The sequence below is a fragment of the Melospiza melodia genome, chromosome 3 (assembly GCF_035770615.1).
Source record: "Melospiza melodia melodia isolate bMelMel2 chromosome 3, bMelMel2.pri, whole genome shotgun sequence".
NCBI lineage: Eukaryota > Metazoa > Chordata > Aves > Passeriformes > Passerellidae > Melospiza > Melospiza melodia.
In genome coordinates this window covers 135,187,140-135,213,635 of record NC_086196.1, presented here as the reverse complement: position 1 = coordinate 135,213,635, position 26,496 = coordinate 135,187,140, and the positions used below count along the sequence as shown (strand labels likewise).

General features: G+C 40.9%; 1 protein-coding gene across 1 annotated transcript in view; it reads right to left on the bottom strand.

Moving 5' to 3' along the window:
• TFAP2D (transcription factor AP-2 delta) overlaps positions 1 to 26,496 on the bottom strand; it is a 49,217-nt gene that overhangs the window by 12,093 nt on the left and 10,628 nt on the right. Inside the window, exons 3-6 of the mRNA XM_063153537.1 lie at positions 20,152 to 20,317; positions 17,320 to 17,438; positions 8,861 to 9,002; positions 2,601 to 2,714 (exon numbers count right to left, since the gene is read on the bottom strand). Of these exons, the coding sequence (XP_063009607.1) occupies positions 2,601 to 2,714; positions 8,861 to 9,002; positions 17,320 to 17,438; positions 20,152 to 20,317 (541 nt within the window). The remainder of the gene's footprint in view (positions 1 to 2,600; positions 2,715 to 8,860; positions 9,003 to 17,319; positions 17,439 to 20,151; positions 20,318 to 26,496) is intronic.

The following is a 26,496-nucleotide window of genomic DNA, read 5'->3' as shown; positions in this document are numbered from 1 at the left end:
GATTCTTCTGATTTTTTTATGGTCATAAAAAAATCTCTGAAGATTTCTGAAGATTTCATCAGATCATAGAATCATGGAGTGGTTTGGGTTGGAAGGGACATTAAGGACTCTCTAGTTCCCCCATGGCAGGGGGTTGAAACAAGGTGAGATTTAATGTCCCTTCCACCCAAAACATTCTATGATTCTGTGATATTTAATCTCAAGAAGACAAGTGATGGTAGTAGGGGTTGAGATGATCTGACTGTGAAGACTGATGGATTTAGGGGACGGGAATAATGATTTTTTTTGCCTAGATTAGGTTTAACTGTCCACAGTGTATGTGTCTAGTGTGTACTAGCTGGCTAATCTCCCATTCTGGTGGAGGTCTAGACCAGACTGTTCAGCCAATAGAGTTTAGAGAGAAATTCTAGCTACACTGAGGTACACATCTATGTTGGACCTGTTTAATTCAGATTTCTCAAGCTACACAGGTGACATTCCTGGACACTGTGGCAGAAGATGCACAGCTGGCTGCAGTGGAGGGTCCTACAGGCACCTGAGCTGAGTCAGAAGCCCAGGTCAGAAGCTGATCCAACCCCAGCATCTCTACATAGCTGGAAAAGGAATATGGTCTCAGCTCCACCTCTGGGTCTGGCAGCCCTCACAATTCCCTGAGCACAGTCAGAGAAGACTCTGATTTAAGGCCATGGAAGATCCTGTGTAGGATCAAGGCCTGTGCTCCTCCAGGTGCCCATCTTCAGTCCAACACTTAAGCTCTGCAGCAGACATGAAAGAAAGTGCTGCCTGATCCAGAGCTGCCTGCAGGAGCTTTGCCCTCCAACTGCTGAAGGCATCAGAGAAGGAAGGATGGGAGCTCTACCAGTTGACAGTTTTGTAGCTGAAGCCTTCAGCATTTTATCCTGACTGCTATTTCTACTTTAAACACAGGAATCCTTGGGGATTAGCCACCTCTTATCACATTTCCTCTGTGTGCATGCAATGGGGAATTGTCTCTTTTTCCATGAGCTTAGGTAGCTGATTAAAATCCCTCTATGAACATTCTGCATAAATAAAGATGTTTCTCTTGATGTGTGCATGTAGTGGGGTGTTTTGGTGTGTGTATTATGGAAAATATACACACAGATGAATGCTCTGTGTGTGCACATGCACAGCACTCCTTGAGAATAGGAGTGGGGTGGTTCTGGTGTGTTCTTACACAGGTGGGATGCACACTGATGTGTGTGAGAATAAACAGGAATGTCAGGAATGTGTGCCTTTGTGGATGAGGAATTAACCTTGCCTCTCCACACCTCAACAGGTGTATGGAAGAAGCGGGATGTATTTTTGGGACTCCACTCAAAGTCTGAGAGACTAAACATTGGTTATCACAGCACCTACCAGAATGTGAGTTACTCACAGGTGTTGGGACATTGGGACATGGAAGCTGTCTGTCCAACCAGTGAAAGAAGAGTGGTTCGACTGGTTGTGCTAAAGAATGTACAGCACAGTTCTAAGTCTTTACAGTGCTATGAAACTTGCTTAATATTATGGTTCTGTAAACAACTCTCTGGGACAGTTCTTCACATGTTTTTTCATCTATTTGCTAGTGGATGGAAAAAATTAACAATCAGTAGCCTCAGCAAGTCATGCATTCCCCTCTGTGGCCTGAGCAAAGACACGAACACCTCCAGGAGGTTTCATTCAACTTTGGATGATAGATATCCAACTTTCTTTGATAGATAACTTAGATGACCCCACTATTTCAAAGTGACCCTCTGGAAGATCCCACATCACTCCTGATGTATCTGACACATTGCCTAAAGTAAAAAGGTAAAATTGCACAGCGACCCCAAAATATCTACACATTTTTATACATAATTAGGATAAAATTATAATGAAGTTTGGACTTGGTGTGCATGTACCATGGGTTTTTGTCTTCAAAACAGCTTCTAAGCCTGTTTAAACCAGTACCTTAAATATTGCTCAAGAGCTGAGTCTAAATATATCATCAGTCTGGCTTTTTAGTGGAGTCAGCTCTCATTCTCCCAGATTTTCCCAGTGTGTTGTTTGGAAATCAGTGCAGTAAAGTTGTTTTAGTAGGTAATGTACTTCAAGGCCAGTCTGCTTTGGAAGCCAAAGAGTTAATAAAATGATCCTTGTAAGAGGTTATCAAATGATCTCAGTAGCATAGAGGAGCTTCTGGAATTCTTTATTTAATTTGAGAGGATGTAACATCTTCTTATTATTATTTCTATTTCAACTAATTTATATTTGTTCAGAACCTGAGTTTCTATGCTTCTGGACCATCTACTTGTAAGATATGATTTAGCTAATATTAAAGCAAGACAATTTTCTGTCCAGATGGGGAGGTTTGACCAGTAGATGCAGAAAATATTTTATCCAAACTCAGACTGTGGTCCTAGAAGCAGCAGGTTTAATGCAGCAAACTTGAACTACATTGATGGGCAAACATGCATTTTTAATAGGCACAGCCAGCAGGGATTATGGATGTTAATTAATTATTTGCATGTCTTTTAGGTAAGGTTACAAATACCATTAAGACATCATATGCAGTCTAAATCAAAAGTATGGATTTTCAGTTTCCTCTTTCAAAATCATACCTGAAATGTGTTAAATGTCTCTGGATGTCGAGGTCTAATATTGGAGTTGGTCTGGAGGATCCGAGGGGTGATCTGTCTTGACTTAGAAGGTCTTGGAATTCTTTACATATTTGTCTGAAAGGAAAATGGAAATCCTTCAATAAACCAGGTGTAATCTTCCTCATAAAGCTGATTCCCAAAACACTCCCACCTTGTCCTGAATGATCTCAATCACAACAGAATTGCTTGGCAGAATTTTTGTTACAGAAATTAAAGACAAATCCATCTCTGGCTTACCTGCCCCAAATTCTCAGAACCAGCAACATACAGAATCTCTTGAACAGGAATATTTTCCCTGTGGAACCATATTAATGCTAACATTTTAAAATGTGATTTTCCCCCTGAATAGGACCCAGTTTGGCAGTGTCAAGTCTAGCTTAGTTCACCTACGTTGGCAGCAAGCCTTATGGTTAAAGGAAATGGTGAATTAGCATTAGAATATGCCTGAAATGTGTCAATTACTCTATTATTTAGTTTGTGTAAATACACCAATACTTGTACATGGGCTTGTGTGCATTGTGGGCACTGCTTTTTCTGCAAGTTGAAGTCTTGGATATTTTGGACTTGTCTTTCTGACTCCCAACCCTTAGGACAAAGGGGCTGTGAAGAAAAGACCCCTTGTAGTGGGAATTCAGGGTCTGTCTGCTCTGGTCTCCCACCGGCATAGCAGCCCATTTTCTGTGTAAAGGATGGATGGTCTCACTGTTTTCCCTCTCCCACTCAGTCTTCCCTGAGGCTTCTCAGGATGTCTCAGCACCTGAGGGTTTAATTTATTGCCTGGAATTCTCCTATATAGGACCTAGCAATAGGAAACACCCAACAATAAAGCCTCTTGTTCTTTTGTTGTTGCCTTGCTGTTTGTAAATCAGCCTAGGTATGTTCTACCAACAAACTTTTTAAAACAGAATCCAAATCAGTTCCATTTAGCTCATGCCCTCAGAAGATCATTATCTGGACCATGAATGAACAGACATCACTTACTTTCACTTGGCTTATGATTCAGTTAATTAAAAAAAGGAAAAGGGATCTGTCCAAATTAGCATGGAGTTTTCCATTGCCTGTAGTGGAAATAAAGGCACTAATGGGGGATCAGGAGGGTATGATCACATCCAGATAATCAGGAATCCACTTGGGGACCTGATCTTTGTTGGGTTAACCTGGTACTGGTCACAGTGACTACGTGTAGCCTGGTAACAGTGGCACCCAGTGAAGTGCAGAGTGCAATCTGATGACTCAGAGTGTGTGTGTGGTTTATTTTGGCAGCACAGATGCAACCACTGTGCCTAGGGACAGTTTCTAATACTACAGAGCATCTCTGTTGGTCCATGATCCCTTTTAGGAGACTCATTGCACACCTGCTCCTAGGTAAAGTTTGGGTTCTTCATTATCACCTTGTAACTCTTGTCTTTTGGGACATGGGTATAATGGAAAAAATGGGTCAACTCAGCTTGTTGGTCTTTACAAAGTCCTTCATTGCTGAGTTATAAGCAAGAAAACTGTGCTAAGCTGGTTTTACCCTTCACTTTATGACAGTGATACAAGCTGGGAACAGAGATCTTGGATTGCACTCTCCTGACTAAGAGGAGATGCAGAAACCAATTTCCTGCTGTGCTGCTGGACCCCATCCAAGCCTGATTTCTCTAAATGCTTGTCATCTGCATGGACCTAGACACTGACTGCTTGAAAAGACAGCATCACCCCAGCCTTTCAGGCAAAGAGAGGTATTCAGCAGAAATGTATGTAAATGCAGCATACAGTTTTAATGAATCAGGTCCTTAGAGAAAAAACAGTTCCTTTCAACAACTGAAAACAGTCAGTCATTTTGGCTTCTAAACAATCCACTATCCCCAGTCGGCCCTGTCAGCACTGCTCTTCTCTCCTTCCTCCAACCTCTACTTTCTACCTGTTGAAAAAGTTCATCTTAAAAGTTCTTTTATTTTAACAAAGGAAAGTGTCAGAACCAAGTGTGCAATTAAGTTCCCTTCTATCTTCACGTGTCAAAAGTCTTTACTGAATGTTGGCAGATTGAAAGAAAAGAAAAATACTTTTTTATTATACATGAAAACCTGCAAAAGGCAGTAACCTACTTTTTTTTTTCAAGGGGATTTCTAGGCAAAGTGGTGTCTCAGAGCCTCCAGTACCAGTAAAATATCACCTGGGGTAGTGACAGGGAGATGGGTTGGCAGTTTTTTGCTCAGTTGGACTGTGATTTTGAAAAAACAAAGGAAGATGGCTGTGCTGTCCTGGAGGAGCACAGATTAATAAAAAAAGTCCTGGTCACTCCTGAATAGGAGACATCCAATGATTTGTGATATGTGGTCCACTATATGACCAGAAAAAGAGAAAAAATTCTGTACTGGGTCAAAACAAGAGCCCATGATCTCTACCAGTGGCCAAAGCAAATGTCTGGTGTTGAGTACAAGAGTGGGACAAATGTGAGCCCATGAATCTGATTTATTCTGTGTGGCAGAGTTTCCAGGTATCCAAGGACCAGATATCAGAGAAGTGTCATGAGCCAGATGCTGAGTAATCTGTGCTGGCTGTAATCAACTCCACAATAAAATTATTATTCACTGTATTCTGGTTTGGTCTGTGTAAATGTGGGTGTACCTGTCCCTCTGATCATATGGAAGACCTTGTGCTGTGAAACACTGGGATGTTTCCTGTAGGATGCTGTGCCTCTCCAGTAACTGAAATAGTTGACACAGCCTTCAGCAGTGTTGGAACTGTCCAAGCTGCAAATTGGTCAGGTTCTGTCCCCGGCTGTAAAATCTCTCAGGCTCTCTCACACCTCTGCAAGGCAAATTGACCCATGCTTAAAGACCCTATAAAACCCGGTCCCACTAATTTTTTAATATTTCTAGATGATTTGAATATGTATCTTGAGACCTTTTTTACATTTCTAGGGTTGACAGGCCAATATAATACCATTTGGCCAGAATTGTGACAATTCAGTCTTTTTTCGGAGCATTTTGGACTGTCCAAAAAACCATCCACTTGCCCAGACAATCATCTGATTAGTCAAAGGAGGTGAGTGGAAAGAAAGAGAATAGTAGGAGATGTTTTCTCTCATTGCTTATGCTTTTCTGACCCTTTCAACTCTTTTTCAGCCTGTTTCACTCCCATCCTGCCATTGCTGACACTTGTGTTCAGCAGTGAACAGTGCTTGCACAGCCCAATCATCTCTTCTTCCCATGACAATTATTAAGTAGAGCTCTCATTCTTCATTGTCTAGTCCATAAAACTGTTAGAACAGACCATGTCACCATCCTGTTACATCAATTTGTACTGTCCCAGGCAAGGTCCTGAGTTTGCAAATGGGAGAGACCATTTCCATGAGGTAGCTTTGGAAGGTGAAGCAGTTTAACAAAATGAGTGTGATTTGTTCCATGATGGACAGCAATCCTGTTTTTGTTCTCTGTAATTCTATCAGCGTGGCCTCAGACCAGGTAGGGCTGAGCAGGGTAATGAAAAGAGTCAATTAAGCTCAGTGGCCTCCATGTGTTGGCTGTTGGCATCTAAAATATAATTTTTTAGCTTTCACTGGCCCATGGGCCACAGTTCTGTGCATGGCAGCTGAACTGCTTCCACTCAGGGTGGGTGGATTGCTTGACTACAAGGTCTGGATGCCCTTGATGTCAAGGAGGCCTGGGAGCTCCTACTGGACCCTGGAGCCTTCATCATTGTGGACATTTAGGGCTCTGTTTCATTACCCACGTGTAGATTTGTAATACCCAGGACATCCATAGCCACTGGCAAATACAACACAGTAACAAAAACAGATCTGTGTGCCCCTGGAGCAGCAGCTCATGGCCAAACTGGATAGCCCAGTTCAACGCAAATGGCACTGGTTGCCTTGGTTTGGGCAGTTTAACTGAGCCAATGAATTTGGATGTCTAAATCCATAATGGAAATACACATACATATGAAAAACTGTGGAAACCATTTTACCCTTTCCATTTGTTTTTCTCATCACCTATATTCTGGGCATTGTGGAAATTGTTCTTTCCCCTTATTTTTCCTCATGACCACACATGTGGGAACTTTTGTGGGCTTCTGGCTCTGTCCCACAGTGGGCAGCAGCAACACACAGAGGCAGCAGCACTCCAGCTCTTTCCACAGACAAAGCTTGAGTGATCTTACCACCCTGGAATTTCTGTGTTGGTTTTGGTAGCAGCATAATAATAATGCCCTGCTTTTTCTGTCATCACTCAAAAGCCCATGAGTCAGGGAAGTTGTGGAATTGCTGAAATTGCCAACCTAAAGCTTCAGTATGGCTGGTGAGCAGTGGAAAGTCCTGATGATTGTCTAGAGCTCTTTGCATCAGACATGGAGAAGCATAGCTGGGAAATGCCATGCTGATTTTGTGATGTTGTGGACCCGTGTTTCCTGGAACACCTGGGCTGGATTGGGAATCCCTGTTCTCCTTGCAGGCAGGAGAGGGCAGTAGTAACACACACATTGACCCATCTGTCCCTCTTACAAGCCCTGACTGCAGGAGGATGTGGCCTGGCTATTATTGACAGACCTCTCTGAGCTATTTCCTGGTGCTTTTAACTGATAGGATGAGGGGAAAAGGAATTTTGTTCCTAACAAGTGCTGGATAACAGCCTACAAGCCCGAAGTTCATTGGGGTTAGAGGCAGTGCATGCCCATGACACCTCATCTCAATAGTGAAAGAGGCTGAGAAAATGGATATGGGGTGGTGAGAAAGGGTAGTGAGATTTCTATATGGCCCTGAGTGGCACAGCCTTTGGGGGACAGGACGTAAAAGTGACCCACCAATTATTACAACCCATGGCTTTGTGATTTCTCACTAGAGCCAGGGAAAAATGGGGAATATTTGCGTCTTTTTGTTGAATTGTGTTCCATGAATGGGACAAATCCTCAGCTGGGAGGCAGGATGTTCATGGGCTACACAGCAATGGGGAGACACAACTTGCAGAGAGGAATTTTTTCTGGCCAGCTAGTTTATTCTCATGCCTCTGAAACCCCATGAGCCCTTAAACGTGGATAGAGGTAAGAATAAGATAATATTCCACTTACATTATTCCTTTTAATGTACAGGGGAATTAGAAACATGGTATATGAAGTCTCTCATCACCTTCACAACCAGAAAATTCCTGCTATCCACATGGTGATGCTTTTATCAGACCAGGGAAGGACCACAGACTATATTCATAGGATTCACAAGCATGAGATGTTTGAGAGCATCTCATCCCTGGGTCACTGTCAGGGCAAAGTGCTCTGGATACAAGAGAGACACCAAGGCCAGGAATCTTGCCAAAGCAGAAGGACATTGGGATACACAGGACAATCCTGTTGCTGCTCAGCCCTTTCCCCTAGTACAGGGAAATTCACAGCCTGGAAGGGTTTCCAAACACTTCCAGCATGGAGGGGATGATTTGAGAGCTCGGATTTGTGGTCTCAGCTCTACTTCAGCCTCAAATGTGAAACTGCAGTGAGCACAGCAAGACTGTGAACGTGTTCAAGGTTACCCCACGCAGTCAGACCACACACCTAGGGCAGGTCTGCTCTACTCCACACAGACTATTTATTCCTGTTTCCCATGGCTCATGAAGGTTAATTCTTCCCTCATCAAGGCTAATTAACCTAGAAGAAATGTTATCCTAACATGATGTTACTGCTCCAGGGAGACAGAGTGGCTTGTTTAGAGTGAAGTCTGATGCCTCTTTGTGTCTTTAATGTATTTAGCAAAGCTCCCCTGCTGTTGTACATTGTTCCAGTGCCTTTGACTTCAGGGGAGCTCTTGCAGTCGTTATCCAGAGAGGATCTCTCCTTCTGCAAACCAGCTCTCCCTCAGCAGACTAATGATAATTACCCAACAGTAACCAGTACTCCAGCAAAGGCTTAGATCTGCTCACACACAAACAGGAGACAAAGCCAGTTTCCATCCCACAGATCTTACCATGTAATAATATCCTCTGCTCTCATCTAAACCAAAGCCTCTGGGAAGATGTATGTGCCCCCTAAACCACAGGCAACGAGAGCACAGCCACTAAAACCCCACTGCAGTAAATCAGGTCCCTCTTTCAGCATCTCCGAGGAGGATCTCACTCACCCACAGCCAGTGAGCCCTGCTGTGATAGCAGCCACCACAATCCCAGCTCCATACTCCCACTCCTCCCTCCCCCAGCCCACAGATCCCACATGGAGAAGTGACAGACCGATTTCTTTTTTTGCTCCCTCTCCCTCCTTACTTGGTCGCTAGGATCATCTTTTTCCTCGCTGTCTGCTCTTTCTGTTCCATGTGCTGTCTGGCAATGTGCTCTCCTACTGCCTTGGCAGGGAACTCTGTTTCACAGGTGTAGCCGAAATCTCTGGCCAAATGTAGCGCTTCCCCTGCGGTCAAACAAAATGGGTCAGTCATTTCTTAAGGTTATTATTACCATCATCATTGTCATTACATTGTTGTTATTATTGTTCCAGAATCCATTACATTCTTAAAAAAAAAAAACAAACCAAACATTAGCAAATCACTTCTGTAGACAGTGATTCTCAAGTCAGTTGCACTTTTCAGCCCAGCTGGGCTGTTGATGCTTAGCCATCAGCTGGTGCCAGGCAGAAGATAGGAAGGATATTCCTCTCATCAGATGGAAAGATGTCCCTCTCAGGAGAAAATACTGGCCAAGACACTTGGCCCTGTCTTGCCACCAGTGAGTATTGGGCAGCTGCCCAATTTTGCAAGCCCTGTTCATAATTTATATTCAAGGCATGGAAAAGAGCAGAAAGTAGGAATAAACAACTTTGAGGACCTGAGACAGCCTTTGGTGCCTCAGTGCCTGGGTGTAATGGAAGAAGAACCCTCTACCCCAGAAAAGCCCCATGGGGATAACACACATTCCAGTACATTTCCTTAGAGGTTAAGCCAACAGTACAAGTGCCCCACACCAGAGAAGAACAGACCCCAAGGGAGAACTCAATAAACAATTTTGTTTCCAGAAGGATTGCAAACAAAACTGACCAGGCAAAACAACAAGGGAAGATGATGAAGAAGGCAGTTGCACTGAGCACCTCTCTACCTCACTGCAAAGACTGAACACAAGAACCCAGCTCTGTGCTGACAGACAAACGCCTCTGAAAGGAAAGCACCTTCTTCCCTAGCTTAGAGAATCCAGAATTTAAATTTAGGGTTTACTGAACACTCTGACCTGCATGCTGTGACTCTGACAACCTTGGTGTGGGATTTATCTGATCAAAAGCAGCTGTCTGGATTGTGAACAGCTGTGCCTGTTAGCTTTGCCTGGTGGGAAATAGGCATTTCCAGATGACACTTGCTCTCATCTCATTGCAGAAAGAAGAAATAGGTCAGCTACCAGAAGTGTATGTTGAAGCACATCTGCATGAGTGACTAACAGAGATGTGCTCCAGAATAGTTTTGGAGTTCAGGGGTTGTAGATTTTTCACTTTTCTTTCTTTTCAGAGTTGTGTGTTTGATTGCCATCAGAAGTGGCATTGGACTCTGGCTCTTTGAAGTTCAAAAGGCTGAAGCTGCCAGGAGGGATACAGGACATGCAGCTCCTCACTTTGAGAATATCTGCAGTGGAATTCATCAGATTAAATGTCAATATTGATGTCTGACTTAATACTTTCAAGTCAATGGAGACAAAGTAGCACTTGAAGCATGTATCATCCTGTACTAGAGTAGAAGGCAAAAGAGAATCAGAGGAATTATGGAAAGTCTAGATTAGAACTTGGGAAATCACCTTCTGCTGACAGCATCGCCTTAGATGACGTTATTCAAGGCTTTTTCAAGCCTAGTCTTGAATGTTTCCAGCTATGGAAATTCCACAGATGTTCTGAGCAACATAATAAAATGTTAATTATTAATTTAACTTCATTTAAACATTAAAGTAAATCATTAAACCCAGAAGTGCTGATTTCTGCCTGTTTACTATGATCTGACATGAGAAGGTGCAACTGCAGTGAAGGTGGGGAGATGAATCCCATTCTCAGCCAGGCTTGGTTAAGCCAAGGAAGAGGAGAAGTTCCATGGAAACAGTGGTCCTGTGCCAGGGACAGTATGAGGAACAAGAAACTGCATGCACTGACCTCTACTTGAACTCCATTCTTCCTCTTTTGAGATATTATTGTCTCCCTTTCTACCACTGGAACTTTTCATGGAAAAAGACCTTTTGATTCCACAAGAAAATGCTTTACTGGTGTTTATCTGCCCCAGTTTAATCAGGAACTGACAAAATCCATGCACCACTCTCAGGCAATCTGTTTGCTGATACCAGCCAGCTACAACCTCTGCAGCTGTAACTGACTTTACAGCAAAAATTGAAGATTTGAGTCAAAATCATCTGCTTTCTCTGGATTTGTTTTAAACATGATTTTTCAGTATTCCTAAAAAGAATGAAGACATTAACAAGCAATCAGCATCTCTGAGCTGAAAGGAGAAACAGTTTCCACTTAGTTTGCAGCTTCTAGAAAAGTAAAATAATTTCCAGTGGAAGCAAAATGTGTTTCAGTGATAAGATAACAGAGGATCAGAATGAATAGGCATACAGTTGACTGATTGCTTGATTGCTTTGTATTTCAAATATCTATTCCAGGCTTCTTCACGGGTGAGAAAGGGTAAAAATTTAAGCCATAGATTTTACATTTCTGTAGAGTAGTTTCAAAATGTCTATTTCAGATATGTTTTTATTCTTCCTTAAATAAAGACTTACAGAGTAAACTTATTTCAGAAGAGCACCAGGGTTTTCTTTTCAACAAAATTCTGTTAAAATACTTTGTAGGTTTATCTTCATTACAGCATGGAAAGAAAATAAAAATCAAACCCTTTGAAGCTGTCATCAGGTGCAATTGCAATTTTCCAGACAGCTTCATCATGGTCCCAGTCAGTCCCAGTAACAGTACAAGGAATGTAGACAGCAAAGAATTTAAACATTTAGCCATTGCAAAAGTGTTGGTTTCTTCAGGAGAGCAGAGCTTTTTGTGTTGAAATGTTTGCATTCATTTAACATGATCAAAAATTAAATGACTGAAATGCGAATGTGTCCACTTACTGCTAGAAAAAGAGGGAATGAAAATGTGAATTGTCATTGAAATTTACATTTATAAAGATGGCTTATATTATTTGCTAGAGCTGCGAAAATTATACTAAACTGTTCTGATAATCTGAGAAAATGATTCAAAGGTATAAAACCTGTCTGGACCTGGGATTGTGACTGTGATATAAAACCATTTGAACAAAAAGAAAAAAAATTACTTATCTCTTCTTGAATATAGATTGGTGAAAATGTAGATACAAATGTAATTACTGTTTTTAATGAAGTAATAATTAAAATAATTTAAATTAAAATTGAAAATATTTTTCTGGAAATGGAAAGCTCACATATACTAAAAATGCATGTCAGAGCTATGCATATTTATTCATATAAGCATGCATATGGTATAAGGAGCAGGCATCCTGAATTCTAACTACAAATTCTAAATTAAAAAACAATTTTAAAATTTGGACTTGAGAACACTCTGCAGAGCATAATTTCTCCTATCTCATTGTTAAGCAAAAATGTAATTTCAAACCAGGACCAAATGATGATTTGATGCTTAGAAGTGTACTGTGATATACATTTTTTTTTTTATGAATAGATATCCTTTTGATTACTGTACAGTAGGATTAAGTCTGCTTGGTGGGGGAAAGTAGTTTATACAAAATGTCATAGAATATGTTCTTTCTTTTTCTACAGCATAATTCAGACAAACATTTACTTTGGGAGAAAATGTGTAAATGCTGGAAATGTGGATGAACTGACCATTTTTCTTTTACCTTAGATTTCCCATCTTCTGCCTAGTTGTTATTTACCTCATTATGGGAATCACGATAAAGGTAGAAACAACTAAAAGCCCTGACTTATAGTTACTTACCTTGTTTCAATCTAAATTCAACCCAAAATCCTAATCCTAAAAACATAAAATCCAATTTCCCCATGTTGGAAATGTGAATGAACTGATCTTTTTCTTTGACCTTAGATTTCCCATCTTCTGCCTAGTTGCTATTTACTGCACAGTAGGAATCACGATAAAGGTAGAAACAACCAAAACCCCTTAGTATTATAGTTACTTGCCTTGTTTCAATGTAAATTCAACCTAAAATCCCAATCCTAAAATTCTAAACTCCAATTTCCCCATGTGGAAATGTGGATGAACCGACCTTTTCTCTTTTACCTTAGATTTCCCATCTTCTGCCTAGTTGTTATTTACCTCATTATAGGAATCACAATTAAGGTAGAAACCACCAAACCCCCTGACCTTGTTTCAATCTAAATTCAACCTAAAAACCTAAAATCCAATTTCCCCGAGTGGAAATGTGGATGAACCAACCTTTTGTCTTTCACCTTAGATTTCTCATCTTCTGCCTATTTGTTATTTACCTCACAGTAGGAATAATGATAAAGGTAGAAACAAGTAAAATGCCTTACTATTATAGTTACTTGCCTTGTTTCAATCTAGATTCAACCAAAAAACCTAAGATCCAATTTCCCCGTGTGGAAATGTGGATGAACCGACCTTTTTTGTTTGTGAACCGACCTTAGATTTCCCATCTGCTGCCTAGTTGTTATTTACCTCACAATAGGAATCACGATAAAGGTAGAAACAACTAAAACCTCTTACTATTATTGTTACTTGCCTTGTTTCAATGTAAATTCAACCTAAAATCCTAATCCTAAAAACCTAAAATCCAATTTCCCCATGTTGGAAATGTGGATGAATTGATCTTTTTCTTTTACCTTAGATTTCTCATCTTCTGCCTAGTTGCTATTTACCCCACAGTAGGAATCACAATAAAGGTAGAAACAACTAAAACCCCTTACTATTAGAGTTACTTGTCTTGTTACAATCTAAATTCAACTAAAATCCAATTTCTCTGTGTATGACACCTCCAGGTCTTTCCTCCTGCCGAGATAAAGAGAAATGCTGGGAATCTTGGTCTCTCCTTAAGCCCAGCCCTGCATCTCCTGGCTCTCCTCTGTTTGACAATTGACCAGCGAGCTTTGCACGATGGAAAAGGGACAGGTGCTGGAGCAGAATGGGCAGGGACAGCTTGGAGAGCCTCAGTGGGGAGAGCAGCACCTTGAAAGGTTTCTGTGGGCAGGTGCAGGAGCAGAGTGAGGGTGCCCCGGGGCCAGCAGGAGTGAGAGCTGCTCCGGTGAGGAGTGAAGGCAGGAGCTGTGTCCCCAGGAGAGGGACACTCGGCATCTGAGCCTCCCACTCTCCTCGGCTGAGCCTCCTCCGGATGCTCTACCCGGCAGAAATGTTACTTAGGGGGAGGAGGGACAGGCGGGAGGTGGAAGGAAAGTTTATTCTATTTGTAGGGTGAGAAGGGAGGAGGAACAAGTGGAAGGATGTTTAAACAAAGGCTGGTGGGGGAGAAGTGTGATAGTTGAGAGCACGATGAAAAAAGAAGCCACTGACCTATTTTTCTCAAGAGTTTTGGTCCCCAAATGATGAATGCCATTAATTCTCTGTCTGGGAAATATAGTGTCTTAATCAGGTTTGACAGAAAAACAAACTCTAGAATTTTTTATTAGTTTTTCTTCTTTTTTTTTTTTTTTTTAATCTGATGGCTTAAAAATCATTCATGCACTGCTTTAACCTGCATCTGCAATCACACTTATGCCTTGTTAAGTGACCCGTTCAAACAGAAGGGGACACATCCCCTCTTTTCACATCCTTCATTGCTCCCACTGGAGAAACTTTTGACTCTTTTGAGCCCACAGTAAAGCTTAGCCTTGGAAATACTAGTATTTGTCTGAGAAGACTTTATTTTACAGCAAATATGTAGGAATTTTCCTTTTGGAGCTCGCAAGAGAAATGACCTTTCCCTCAATCTAGTCCAGGCACTAGAGGGCATCCCTCGCCTGCAGGTTGCACGGTGATGTGTCCCCAAATTGCTCAGGAGAGCCCTGCAACACTGATTTCACCCTCCCTCTCTGCCTTTTCACTCCTTGTACTGATTTATGTGCATGACAAAGAGAACAGAACTGATCTGTCAAACAATTCTTATTTTGGTCCCTAACAAAGACTCTAAAGATGTGACCTGATCCAGCCAGCAGTAAGCATCCTGCAGTAGAGCAGAACCCTAAAGAGAAAAAAACTTTGCAGAAAACAGGAGGCCACAGAATACTTTTCATAAAATCTGGACCTTCATGTGGCAGCCAAAGGCTAGAAATAAATTTCAGTTCCTCCTTGAGTTTAGCAGACTCCCGAAAACTCAGTGATTTCAGTACGTTTTAGAGGAAGAGAAGTATGAGTCATGACAGAGATTTTTGACTTGGTTTTTGTCAATAAACACAATAATGCAACTAATTTTGCCATATCTTGTATCACATAGATATTCAAGAGGTTGAGCATGCTTTTACCTTAAAGAGATATTAAAACCTCAATATATTGAAGACTGTGAGGACTTTTAGTAATAATAAATTTAGAACCATCCATCTAAAGAAGTCAAGAATGACACAATCCTGGGTTCTTATGAGAGGTACACAGAGTGTACCTGATATTTTAGAGATTTATTAAAACTAACAAATTATAATTATTATTTCCATTTCTGTATTGCTATCACACAGAAAAAGCTTGTGTTGCCTTCTCTCTGGATTCCCTAACCCACAGAATAAGCCTATGTCCTTCCATTTCTGCCTCCTCCAGCAGCAGGAATCATTGAAGGATGGTTTTCCTTGAAGAAATTGTGCTGTAAGTTAGTTGCACCTGGAAGGAATATCTGCATGTCCAAAGTGAGAGCAGCTTATACCTCCAAGAATTCAATGAGCACCTCCAAGTTTGACCCAGAATTTGTTACACACACAGGAAATGAGCTTAATTTAATTTTCTGTTGGAATGTTAACATGGTGGTGCCATTGCCAAAAATTCCACGGGATAAAATTCACAATTAGCATATCCAGGCAAAAAGGTCTCTGCCAAAGTGAGCTCAGGCACATCAGTATTTGTGTTTAGGACTCACAGCAAGGTAAGGCAAAACAAGGCAAGTCCAAGAACAGAAGCAACACCACAGGTTTGATAGCAGGTTTGCGACAGGCTTTGAATAAAGGCAGGGAGGTGGCACAGCTCCATTCCTGGGAAGCAGCACTCTAACCCTGACTTAGAGGAAAGGTTCTCAGCCATCAGCCCCAGGCCAGCAGTCGTCAGACAGGTGCCTTCCTCCCTCTCAGTCTCTTCTGATGAATGAATAGCTGGTCACATAGAATCCCAGAGCAATGGAATGGTCTAGGTTGGAAAAAACCTTAAATATAACCCAGATCCACCCCCTGCCATGGGCAGGGACAGTTTCCACCATCCCAGGCTGCTCCATGCCCCATCCAACCTGGCCTTGGACACTTCCAGGGATCCAGGGGCAGCCACAGCTTCTCTGGGCACCCTGTGCCAGGGCCTCACCACCCTCACAGGGAACAATTTCTTCCTGATTTCAGCTTAAAGCCACCGTTCTGTTTACTGATAAAACCCAGCTGTGTTTATTCTGCCCTGACCCGAGATGTCTGAAGGTGGAAACAGCCCTTGCTCCTCTAAGTTGGTACCTTTTCTAACACTGTAACTCCATGAGAGCTTCCAATTGCAAGCAGGTGTGATATGGACACACCTGTGCTTCAGAGCAGCCCCACTGAACTTCCCTGTGCTCAGTGACCCCTGAAAATCTCATCCCTTGTCATAGATACTGAAAATCATCAGTGCTGAGGATTCAATGATATTTCTGCCTTGAAGAGTCTCCATCCTTTGGGATAATAAAAAACTCACAAAGTCCTGAGCAAGCTCTTCTAATTGACCCTGCTTTGAGCAGGACGATTGGCCTGGGAGATCACCAGAGGAGTCTTCCAGCCTCAATCCTTCTGTAATTCTGTAATTCTGTGGTAATAAGTGCTGAGACCTCAGCCCACTTGCCTAGATCTCTATGGCCCTTTCAGGCTATGACTGTAGAAGGTATTGACCTTTAGGATGAGCTGAGTTCTCTCAGCATCAAGGAGGAGGGATCTGAAATTCCCAGAGCTGCAACTCACAGCCAAACAACAAACTGGGTACTTAGTGGATTCACCCAGAACAGAGGAGATGCAGGTAGAGTTTTTTCCCTTTGCCTGAGGGGTTTGAACCTGCATCTCCCAGCTGAAGGTTTGAAGAACCTGGCAGTATTTGGTGAATGATATTTAAACAACAAATAAAGGCCAAGAAGGTATCTCCTGAGCCTGTCTAGATATTATCTGAAAACAGATTTCATTCATTTATGTGTGTGGGGAAAAGGCTTGTCTAAATATTATGCTTTCTTATGGGAGACAAAAAAAAATCATCACATTTTTGGACCAGCTCCAGGAAATTCATAAGTTAAAAAAAAAGATAAGGAGGATAAACAAACCTACTTACAGAGTTAGTATAAGACATTCATCTCTCTCACAAGAACACTCAGAACATCGATTTGTAAGCACAAATCAATGCTGAGGAAACTGCAGAACCAAGACACTTGCTGGGAGCCAAGATATCTCAGAGTAAGCTTCCATTCTGCAACTCACTCTTTCTATGGCTTTAGGCAAGTCAGGTCTCTATACAAAATACAGATTATGGAATTTAACCCTATGGCTGAAAAGGATTGCATGCCATGAAACATTTTAATAATGGTAATATTATATTGCAATATTAGAGACCCTACCTTCTACCAGGGAAGTCAGGAGTGTGACATTTGCTGCTTTTCTTCTTCCTGCAGGCAAATTTAGTCCAAGTCTGTCTAATTTTTCTCTCAAGCAGCGTCCTCCGTTCTTGGATTTTGCTCTGTCATGAGAGAACAGCAGGAAAGAGAGATATTTGTCATTATTCTGCACCTTTCCCCCATGTTAATATAAACCTAGAAATTGTGAACACTTCATTGACAAATATGTAGGGTAATGCCTTCAGTGGTAACATCCACGGGAAATATTTCAGAGCTGTATTCTTAATTTCCTGCGTACTCTAGGTGATTCTTTTATCTAGGTGATTCTTTAACACCATCTCTTTGGCAGAGTTAGAGATTTTAATGCCTGTCATGGGGGCATCAGATCTTCAGGCAGTTTCCACCTAGTGGAGCCCAGTGTCCTGATCTGGGCATGGCACCTGGGGTTTCAGTGACTAAATGTAAATATTGACAGTGCAAACACTTACACCTGATTTAGCCAAGCCAGGCTCCAAAGACAAATTAGACACAAACATGACCTTCTAGAATTAGATTAAACTGATATCCACAATGAGTGAACTTTACTCATCTTTGGCTATTAAAGGAAGCCAGATAGATACTTAGATGTAGATGTCTATGTGGAAACCAGCTCTAACTATCCCTTTATAATTTATGTAGAGACCTGGGTATTTGGAAATGTTGCCTGCAAAGCCCAAAACTCACAAGTAAGAAGGCCAAGACAAGAGGAAATGCTGAAGCTAAAATCTCAGACATCATTGGTTATCTGTGCCCCATTGCCAAACACCTGGATCCCATTGTTCTCACAAAATGGGTCGTGGGGTGTCCCAGCTACTTTTCTGTAGAGTTTGAGTCATTTCAGACAAATCCACTAATGCAGCAGATGTAGGTTCAAATTCTTCCCCAGCCTGAGGGAATTTAAACCTGTGTCTTTCAAACAGATGCAGCAGTCAGATGACAGCAAACAACTAATGTTAAAATGCTTCAACAATGAATAAAACAGTGACTGGAACCCCGATATCTCCCATCCCAAATGAATGACCTGTCCTTTAATTAGATAAGAGTCTACACCTTTGTTTTTTGTACAAGAAATTCATAATTAACCCCAAATGAGACTGAGGGGTCCATAGCATAGAAAAAGTAATTACTGAGTAGCAAAAATAATTAACTAAATATTTTGAGGTTCATGTCCAAGTTCCATCAGGCAGAAGAGGAAACCAAAAACAGAGTATCATGATTTGGATGTCTGCTTTTATCCATTAAAAAATAACAAAACTTTGGCCACATTGTTTGTCAGGAAATATCTTCTGAAAAGAATTTTTTCTTTATTCAGAAGAACACTTTACTCCCAAAGCAAGCTATTTGGGAAGATAGGTAACCAGTGACTGCTGACAGGATGCAGAAACAAGCCTTCAAGGTCTCAGGCAAACAATCAATGAGATTTTGTTTTCCTACATCTTTCCTGGTCAAATACAGAGTATGTATTTGAGATTCCTACCTTGAGCCTGTTCCCCAGCTGTGAAACCCTCAGTGACAAACTGACCAAATCTCTTCCATTGCTCTCTCTGATTCATAAAACAGAATCAGCACATCCAAAGTGCAGACAGGGAGGAGTCCCTAGTCTTTGCAAACTCCTGAACCATGCCAAGGGTTAATTTGGGAGAGGAGATATTTAGTCTGGGTCAAAAACCTGTGGGGATCATTCAAACATTTTAATAACAGAGGAGAGAAGTGAGCCCCCACATTCAAGTCGATGCCCTTGAATCCATAATAGCTTGCACTGTATTGATGAAATCTGCAGCATGAGTATTTAAATGAGAATTAGCTGAAGATTTCTCCAGGATGAAACAAACAGAGGGGAAATTTTTGGTGAATGTAGATTTTGGATTCCAATGCCCATAGAGGCAGTTGAATGGGACTAACGCCTTGAAAACAATTTATAGTCTACAGTCATTATTCTCCAAGATGTGTCAAGACAGCTCTGGAGTGCCTGCATGTCTCAGGCTGGTTAAAATGACTTTCAGCACAAGCAGGAGGATCAGTGTGGCCCTCAGTGCCAGCAGTGAAATAACCCGTGACTTTCCAGCTAGTTTTGATCAAAGGGTGTTCAGGCAGCTGATGCCATCTGAGCTGATGCCTCAGGGACACCGTGACTTAGATATGCCTGGCTGAATTACAGTTGCCTCCTGGTTTTCCTCTTGCAGTGTGAGGCACAGTCTGCCCCTTTCCTTCTTTCTGCTCCTGCTCTCTGCAGGTGTCTGCTCTGGTCAGTGAAGGGTCAGAGGCAAAACTTTACCTAAGTCTTCACTTCTCCCCTAATATCTCACAATGAGAAAAGTAAAAGCAGGTTATTCTCTCTTTTTTGTGCTCAAAAAAACCATGCAAATAAAGGAAGAAAAAGGCATCCCTACATCTCAGTTTTTTATTTTTTTTTGTTGAGGGAGGGCTGTAACTATTGCAAAACTATTTTCTTTGAGATTGTTTCTCAGCACGAATTTAGATTTATAGGTCTGGTGAAATTTTCCACACAGTGAATTTTCTCTTTTTTTGTTTGCTCAAAACAAGTCAAAGCAATATCTATCCACATCTGATGAATATCTGAAGAGAGGTAAAAAAAAATCAGTTTTATGAAAAATGTAAACTTGCTAATTTACTGAAAATTCCCCAGTGTTCCCTCCTGATCCATCCCCTTCTGTTCACCTCAAGTGCAACCACTATCCAAGTAGGGGAAAAGAACAAAACCTATCTGTTGAAAATAAATAAAATTAAAGCAATTACTGCATTGTCTAGGAGTTGTTATCCTCACCTTCAACTTACCTTCTCAAAATACCTCCGAGGAGGGAGGCGTTGAGGCATTCTGGTGGTGAAAGGCGCCTCTTCACCTCTGCAATGGTCACTTTGTACTTGGAAGTGGAGCTGAGCAGGGACAAGCGACCAGGGACGGAGCAGAACAGGTCAGTGGGGTTCACAACACAGGTGCCACCTTCAAAAAAAGGAAATGTTAAAGTGAGGGAAAGCTCCCCTTCTGTGTTTTGGCAAACTCAACTATGAAGAACAATTCCGTGCTTCTCTTGTGGTTGATTTTGTTTGGGTTTGGTTTTTCTTAGGGTGTGTGTGGTTTGGCTTTCTGTAATATTATTGTTCTGAGAAAAATGAATGTGTTGGAATTTCAGTGTGGGAACAGTGAATTATTAGTTCTCAGAAGCTTTATCGTCAAAACACCTTGTTATGGTTATTTGATATCATTTGATTTCATGCTCTGAAAAAATTACCTATTATCACTAAGGTCTCTCCAATCTAGTATAACTTTAAAAAGATTGAACCCTCATTCACAATTTTAAAAAACCACAGTTTGTGAAAATATTAGGATGTTGGTTCTAATGAGAAATGTTAAATTTAACTCTCATAGCAGTATCTAGGATTACAAAGATGCAAGAACACCATGGATGTGCAGTGATTTGCAGCAAGAACAGCTTTCCACACCTTTGAACTCATAAATTCCTTCCAAAGTTAGGTCAAATCCTCAGCTGATATTAACGATTGAAATCTATTGAGCTACATCAGTTTATCTCAGGTTAGCTCTGCAATTGTTTATTTCTTGAGAGTGGCAATTACTTGGCCTGGGTCTAAAACTGCTGAATGATCACCAAATCTTTCAGTCAAGACTGTGATCAATAACTCCTCAGGCAAAACTGAGCTTTTAACTTAAAGTTAGTGTGAGAGAGAGAAAGAGAGAAAACTTTCTCTTCAACGGATCCAAGAGAGTAGAACAAACTCCTGGGGAAAAAAAAGAAATAATCTTAAGGACTAACACATATTTTATCACCAAGCAAAAAACACTTTTCTTTGACCTGCCTTCTCCAACCTGACTACAACAAAAAAATTCTGTGGAAGAAATAAACCTTACCACTGCATGCACTATTATTCCCTGAGGGAAAGATGAGAAAAAGAAGAACAAGCTGCATATGACAGTGGAACGAAATATCATAAAATTCAATGCACTACTAGAAGGAGTTCAGATTGTTTATATGAGGATGATGATATGAAGACCTTCTTAGTGTAGAATAGATCTGTGCTCATCACTCATGCTTAAAGGAGGCATACTGTATCTTTCAAAATACCCTGATAGTTTCTTTTGTCCTATGAACATTTTAATTTTTTTTAACTACAAAAGCTCACTTTGTTGCACTTAAAAATTTTAGCTTCTAACCAAAATTCTATAATGAGAATAGAGTAGAATAGAATAGAATAGAATAGAATAGAATAGAATAGAATAGAATAGAATAGAATAGAATAGAATAGAATAGAATAGAATGACAATTAAAAGGTCCCTTTAGGTAAGATCCTACGCCTTTATCAATTTACACATGCAGCCCTCTCGAAATTAAGGTGACTCTGTTCCACTTCTCACAGAGACAGACTGAAGGATGAACCTTCGTTAAATGCAGACTATTGCTTGCTTACATAAGGCAAACAGAATTTCTTTCCAAATATTTCAGCTCTTGAAGGTATATTTAAACATTTGTGCTGACAGCAACACCAGAAAAGAACATCTCTTGGTATCAATCCCAGATGGGTGAGATCCTGACTCAGTGCAGCAGGGTATTTTATGACTTCTAATTATGTTCCAGGGCAGATATTAGTGTCCACTTCTTAGACAGGATATAGAGACAATTCATGCATCACCAAAATATAGGCACATCAAGGGCACTGATGCACATTTTTACACAGCTCAAAGCTACAATTAATGAGCTCATGAGCTCAAACACAGAAAGCTGGCGCCACATGCCTGAAATAATTTTGGGTCTGTGTTGTTTTGGTGTGTTTGGGTTTTCTTTGGTAGATTTTCTTTTCCTTTTTTTTTTTTCCAGAAACCTGTAAATATTTTCAAGCAACGTTTTCCAACTTCTGGTCTGTCAGGTACATTTGTGAAGAGCGTTAACACAGAGTAGATCTGTTTGTTTGGCATCTGCCACACAATGCACATACACACGTGTATATATATATACGTGTCAAGAAAACAGTAGCACTGTCTACATATTTATTTACTTCAATGAGTCTCTAGATTTTATAACGAGTGAGACTGTACTGAAATCAGTGTCATATTAAAGTTCATCTCCTTGCCAGGTTAAGCCAGTATGTGCACCCTTTATGCCAGATAAATAATTGTTCCTTTAATCCAAAAACCTGTTACCCTGCAGCTGCTCCTACACTAACAAGAATTTACTGGAACACTTCTTATTACTATTTAGTAGAAAGTTGCTTACAGGCTGAAATATTTTAAAATATCATGCCCAAGCAACATTATCTAAACCAAAGCAATTCCAGGTGAGCCAGGTATGGGTTAAAAATAAAAGAACTCAGCAAGTCTAGATCATTTGCTTTCCAGAAACATGGGGAACGAGTTGCAAATTACAAGAAGGTAAAATCTATTGCATATAATTATTTCACTCAATTAATTATTCATTGACACAGCAACAGAGAGCAGTGTGGTGCTTTCTAGATGAAGATATATCTTTGTCACAATCTGTGCGCATTTTTGAAGGCATGAATTTCCTACCAAAAACACCACCTTGGAGAGGAGATGGATGAAGACCTGGCCTTTGCACCAAGGCTTCATTCTGTTTTACCAGGATATTTACCACCTTTCTGTGGTAAACAGAAAAAAGGCATAGAGGGCTGCTGAGAAGAGAGGAGAAAGGAGAAGCGCAGCCACACAGGAAGATTAAGGATTAGGTTTCTTGTCAAACACAAGCTTCAGAGTATTCCTTCCCTCCTTCTGATTGTGTGTTAGAGTGATTTTGCAAAGCAGCTTAACAGGAAGACCACAAGATATGTTTTAAGGTGAACTAAACAGCAGTGGCAACAAGCAGCTTTTTTTCCTGTCAACACAATGCCACTGGAGGTGCTGCTGGAAAAGTCAATCCTTGCTTAATTGTTGACCCAATCTTGTCATAACAGAGTACTTGAGAGGTGGGATGCTAAGATACCAGCAGAAGAAGCAGAAATAATGCCTCAAAACCAGAGTGGAAATAATGCTTTTCATGAGTCTAGTGATTTAGCCTGGAGATCCCTATTACTCTCAGCAGTTTTTGCTGAATTTGGAAATCTTTGCAGACTGACTTCTGGTGCCAGGACACATTAGACCCCCTCAGCTCATCAAATTAAGAGTCCCACATGCAGGAACAACAAAGAAATCTGCCCACAAATTTCTTTTTGCCACCCAAAGTGTGCCTAAAGAAGGGGAAGCTGTGGGCCTTGCACCCTGGCTCATCATCCATGGTATTCATCCTATGGCAAAGCCAGAAAATGGAAAAGGAGAGCAGGCAGACAGTGAGATAACTGGTGGGATTGTCCAGCTGCTTGCCTCAGCAATTTTGTGCTCTGAGTTCCACATGAAATGGGCCTGTGAGTGTTAAGATTCTTTTTAGGACAACTGTTTATTCCCATAGGGAAGTGATTATGTGGTCTGATCTGAGTTCATCTGTTGTCATAAGGTACTACTTTGGAAATTACTGTAAATTGTGATGGTTGTGCTCTTACAGCCAGAGGTCTGGAAACAGAGGCAGGACAAGATTTAGGCAAAGGGAGAATTATAATTTATATTGCAACTGATAGATCAGGGGAAAAAAAAGAAAAGAAGGAAGATTTTAGGTATTAATCCCTTATTTAAAGCTTCTCTCTCATCCAGCTCTATTCTATTACTTCTTTATTCATGACAGAGTTTTAGTCTCTTATCTGTCATCTTCATGTTGATTTCAAGAAATGCAATTTGTTTTCGCAATAAACACAAGATAATAATGGGTGGGAAAGAGAGAAGCTTTGTGCAGCTGACCTCATCTAGGTGAGACACCAAGGGTCCAACACTGCTGTGTGCTGAATCCCCAAATCACCTCAAGAGAACATGTATAACCTGATGTAGTTAAAGATGTTCCTGCTCATTGCAAAGGGTTGGACAAGATGACCTTTAAGGGTCTCTTCCAACACAAAATATTCTATGATTCTAATCTATGATTATTTTCAAGTGTCCTGAGAGAGGGGAATGACAAAAGACTAAGTTAGTTTTTATTAGTTTACTTTGGGGGCCCAATCCTTTTCCTTCTGACTGACTGGTTCATGCTCCACACAGGGTCCCCCTTCATGAGAACTGTGCTTTTGCTTTGTCTCCCAAGCCTAGAACAAGCAAAAGTTAGACTATGTGGTACTGGAAAAGGTATTCAGAGCAAACATGGGGAGAGCATTTTCCCTCTCTCATCCCTGTCTCCACATCAAATAGCACACGTGGGTACAAGATGCCAGCACAAGTGATGATGGGTTGTGCAGATGACAGCAGGGAGAACAGAGCCCTGCTCAAACCCACCCATCTTGTCAGCACAATGAAAATCCCAATAACACACGTGGAGAGGGAGCTGGCTCTGTTTTGGTTGCAGGTTCCCTTTGTACAGATGAAGAGAACAATGGGATGGCTGGAGTGTGGTGGTTTATTCTGATTTAGTTACTCAGGCACCTGCAGAAATTTGAGGTTCCCTTACACCATCAGAGTAAAATATTTGTGCATCCTTTCATTAATAAAATCAACATTCTGGAATATTTTTATACTTTTCATAGGCAATGTTTTGGTTTTTTTCAGGAATAACAGAGACAAATGTCCATCAATGTCACTAGATCGTTTTTACACTTTAAATACAATTTTTTTCTAAAATATATGTCTATAATTTTGTGCATCCTTACACTCTTCAAGGCCATCTTTTATTTGTTAATTGTAACAGCCACAATATGATGAGTGTTTCATATTCATTCAATACAACAAAGTCCCTCTCTCCAAGACATTCACCTGTAAATGTCATGCACCTATGTAAGGAAACATCATAACACACTGGTGACAACACTGCAGAAGTGCTGTTTATTTTGTTTTTCAGGATATAGACATTTGTGTACTTGTGTACATTATTAAGTATAAGCACACCTGAATGTCAACAGATTGATCTTATATAAAATATTAATAGCATGCTATGCTTTTTATTAGTCTATTATTTATATCTACAGGTGCTGTTTGTGGGATCCTCCAGTTTATAGTGTATTTTCTGCCCTGTGCTGAAATTCTGGCAAGTTTAGAGTACGTTAGGAAATAAAGACATTAGAATCTGTCTCTCCTTAGCTTTATTCCCTTATCATGTAGCAAATGTAAGCAAGCAGTCATCAGTACAGATTTTGTCAGTACTGTTTAATCCCATTTTCAGTTCCAAAAGGACTATAAGCAATTTAAAATGTTCTCCAAATTGTCCTCACATGACCCAGTCATTAACATCAGCAGCTAAATATTCAAAACTCTAAAACCAACCTACATTTGTCAGGAAAAATAGGAAGTACTGCAATTTTTGGGGGTTTTTCCCCAGTTATTCTTTTAGTTTCATTTAAGTTAACAAACTTTTCATTGCATTGGTAGCCACATAAAACCAGCTCATGCCACGAAGACAAACAATTCCGAGATGTCCCTCACTACAACATTCACGCCAAGCAAACAAAGACATGCCTGCATGAACAGCACATGAGGGATTTTAAAATATAAACCAAAAGATTCAGTAAGATTGAGGGCATCACTAGCAGTTTGTAAGACCAGCCTCTTACCTACACCACCTACACAAAAATCCTTTGGTTTTTAAGGATATTAAGAACTGTAAGAGTTTTAAGTGCAAGCAAGGTTTAAAAAAGAGCTTGGGAGAAGCAAGGTGGAAAACAGAGTAATATGAATAGGTGGGTTTGTTACAGGAAACAAGCTTTAAGGATTGTATGAACATGTAAAAATATCTCCTGCCACCAGGACCAGCCCTCCATTTTCGAGGTGTATCAGCCCTGACAGAGGAGAACTTCTGCAACTCCTGGGTTGAAGGGTAAGATCCAAACAATACCCAAATTAAATATATATTTGCTACATTCCTCTTTCCCGTACACGAGGGAAATGCATCTTTCCAATGCCTCTCCTGGTCATCTCTGTGCCACTGGTTTGGGAAAACTGCCGAGCGCAGCTGGGGAGTGCCCGTGCCCCTGCGCTGGCTCCTGCAGGACAAAGGCTTGGGCAGGCTGTGTGTGCTGTGGGGTGTCAAGGTGTGGAAAAGGTTTGGGGCTCTGCCCGAGGTGCCCCATGAGTGGGGCAGAGACACT